Here is a 2,350-nt window from a genome sequence, read left to right as displayed (position 1 = left end):
GGGAGCACCAGCAGGAGAAGGGGCAAGTACATGCCCAGCCGGCCGGCGTACCTTGTTGATGCGCGACCGGAGGTACAGCATCTTGTGCACGCCCTCCGCCTGGCGGGTAGCCTCATTGACGATGGTCACCACGGTCTCGATCTTTTGGAAGGCACGCTCCAGGTTCGGGTGGTCCGGGTGATCGGCCGGCGTGTGGCGAATGATCTCGCGGATGAGCAGCGGGTACTTGCAAATGCGCTGCACCGGCTTGATCAGGAAACTGCACAGATCCATGTGCCGACTCTCGGGCAGGGCCTTCACCTCCTGGCAGAAGGCCCGGAAGGGCCGGGACTTGAGGCGCTCATACTCGATCAGCGAGTACGGGTGATTCGAGCAGTAGGCATTGTACATCTTCAGCCAGTCGGCCACATGGAGGAAGATGTCTCCGACATTCTCCACAATGGGATTGATGCTCTGGCGCTCGGTCAGATGCCGGAGAAGCTCGATGTTCACCGGCAGCAGCATCTCGATGTTGGAAAAGAGGGCCGTGATGGCCTTCGGCGGGATGATCTTCCGCGTGCGCAGCGGCGTCAAATACTGATTCACAATGAAGGTGATGTCATTGATGTATGTGCTCTCGGTCTCGATCAGCTCGAAGATGGCCTCCTGGCGCTTGCGCCCGCGGTCGTCCACCTTGGCCACGATGTCCGGCCCGGCGAAGTTCACCCACTTGACCACCGGCGGGGGCATTTGCGACTGGGTGGCCATCATCATGACCGGCGTGCTCGGGGAGGAGGGAGTCCCGACAATGGGGCCGGAAATGGTGGCCCGGTGGTTGTTGCTGTTGCTGCGCGAGGGTGGGGCCGTGCCGCTGGACCCCCCATCGCCGGCCAGAGACACGGCCAGCCCGGCACCGGACCCGGCCGACAGCGACCCACCAGCAGTGACGCTGTGGCGAATCGACCGGCGCGTCTGCACCGAGGACTGGGACATCTTGTCCAGATCGGCCTTGGAGAGGACCGTGCTGTCGCGGCTGACTGCGGCGCAGGCGGCGGCCGCCGCCGCACCGGGCGACTGGAAGGACTGCTCCTTCTGTCCCTGCATGTCCGCGTGTGTCCGTGTGTCCGTGTGTCCGTGTGTCCGTGTGTCCGTGTGTCAGAGGGGGAACGAGAAGGAGACGGAGGACGCTCAGGGCAAAGGAGCTGACAAGCTGCAAAAGGACACAGTCATGCGCGCACCTCGCGATGCTTGTAGAGAGTGTACCACGCCCGGTTCTGGGTGGAGGAAATGGGCGGCAAGAAAGGCTCGGAGGTATCCTCCGGCACGATGACCACCCCGCCGGCGGCCGGGGCATCAATGGCCGGGGCATCGGCGACTGGAGCATCGGCTGCCGGGGCATCGGCGGTCGGGACGTCGGCGGTCGAGGCGTCGGCGGTCGGGGCAATGACCGCCAGCCCCGGCAGATCAGATGCCGAGGAAGAGGGAGCAGCAGCAGCAGCAGCAGCAGCAGCCGTGGCAGCGGGAACATCCCGGGCAGCCGCAGGAGTCAGGGCCTTGACCAGGGCGGCGGGTTCACTGGATGCCGGGGCAGCAGCGGCCGAGGTGGCCGGGGCCACCGGCTTCAGCTTGACGGCCAGCACAGCTGACTCCGGGGGATCGGCAGTCCCCTCACCGGCCTGGGCCGTATGCTCGCTGGAAGCGATGGAGGACGCATCGTCATCCGGCACGGGCGGCGGGAGGACAATCCCCAGCTCGGGGTTGGCCTCGGCCGCTCGCTGCGCGGGCTTCAAATCTACATAGGTGCTGGGGAACCAGCCAATCGGCTGGTCCAAATTGTCCAGGGACTCCGGGATGCCCGGGCGCTTCGGGTCGGCGACCAGGCCCTTCCACCACTCCCCGCCGGTCGAGGCATCCAGCACGTAGACGACATCGCCAGCGTTCAGGCGCAGCTCGGTCGGGCGCTCGGGCTCGAAGCCCCAACGCGCGCGAGTCTCGAAAAGGACAGACATACGTGACACTGGCGCCGTCGGGAGCGGAGAGGGACAGGGCGGCACGGTGGGACCCGGGGGGGGGGGGAAGGCAACAAGTGGGAAGCGGGGCACGGGGTCAGCGAAATCCGCGAGCGGCAGAGGGATGAAGGAAGGAAGGGGAAGCGAGCGACTGGCGGGAGGGGGGACAATACCGGCTTAGGGGCTCAAGGTCACAATCGAAAGAGAGGGGGGCTGTTCAAGGGCGCGGGGAGCGAAGCAAGGACGGGGGCAACTGGCGAGGCCGGGTGATAGAAGGGAGGGGGATGAGGGTGGATGCGGGAGGCCGAGTCGCGCGTCTCCTCTCAGTTGGTCCTCTCTCGCTCTTTCGCTTGCGGTGGCGG

At 66.0% G+C, this 2,350-nt stretch overlaps 1 protein-coding gene across 1 annotated transcript in view; it reads right to left on the bottom strand.

Annotated features, from left to right (window-relative positions):
• Nucleotides 1–2,350, bottom strand: part of H696_02277 (hypothetical protein) — a 10,164-nt gene extending 7,814 nt beyond the window's left edge. The window contains exons 1-3 of the mRNA XM_009496180.1: nucleotides 2,162–2,350; nucleotides 1,218–1,996; nucleotides 52–1,077 (exon numbers count right to left, since the gene is read on the bottom strand). Coding sequence (XP_009494455.1) covers nucleotides 52–1,077; nucleotides 1,218–1,988 — 1,797 coding nt within the window. The 5' untranslated portion in view covers nucleotides 1,989–1,996; nucleotides 2,162–2,350. The remainder of the gene's footprint in view (nucleotides 1–51; nucleotides 1,078–1,217; nucleotides 1,997–2,161) is intronic.

Source organism: Fonticula alba, assembly GCF_000388065.1.
Source record: "Fonticula alba strain ATCC 38817 unplaced genomic scaffold supercont2.3, whole genome shotgun sequence".
Lineage (NCBI taxonomy): Eukaryota > Rotosphaerida > Fonticulaceae > Fonticula > Fonticula alba.
The sequence above is the reverse complement of the archived record's forward strand: the minus strand, read 5'-3'. Positions and strand labels throughout refer to the sequence as shown.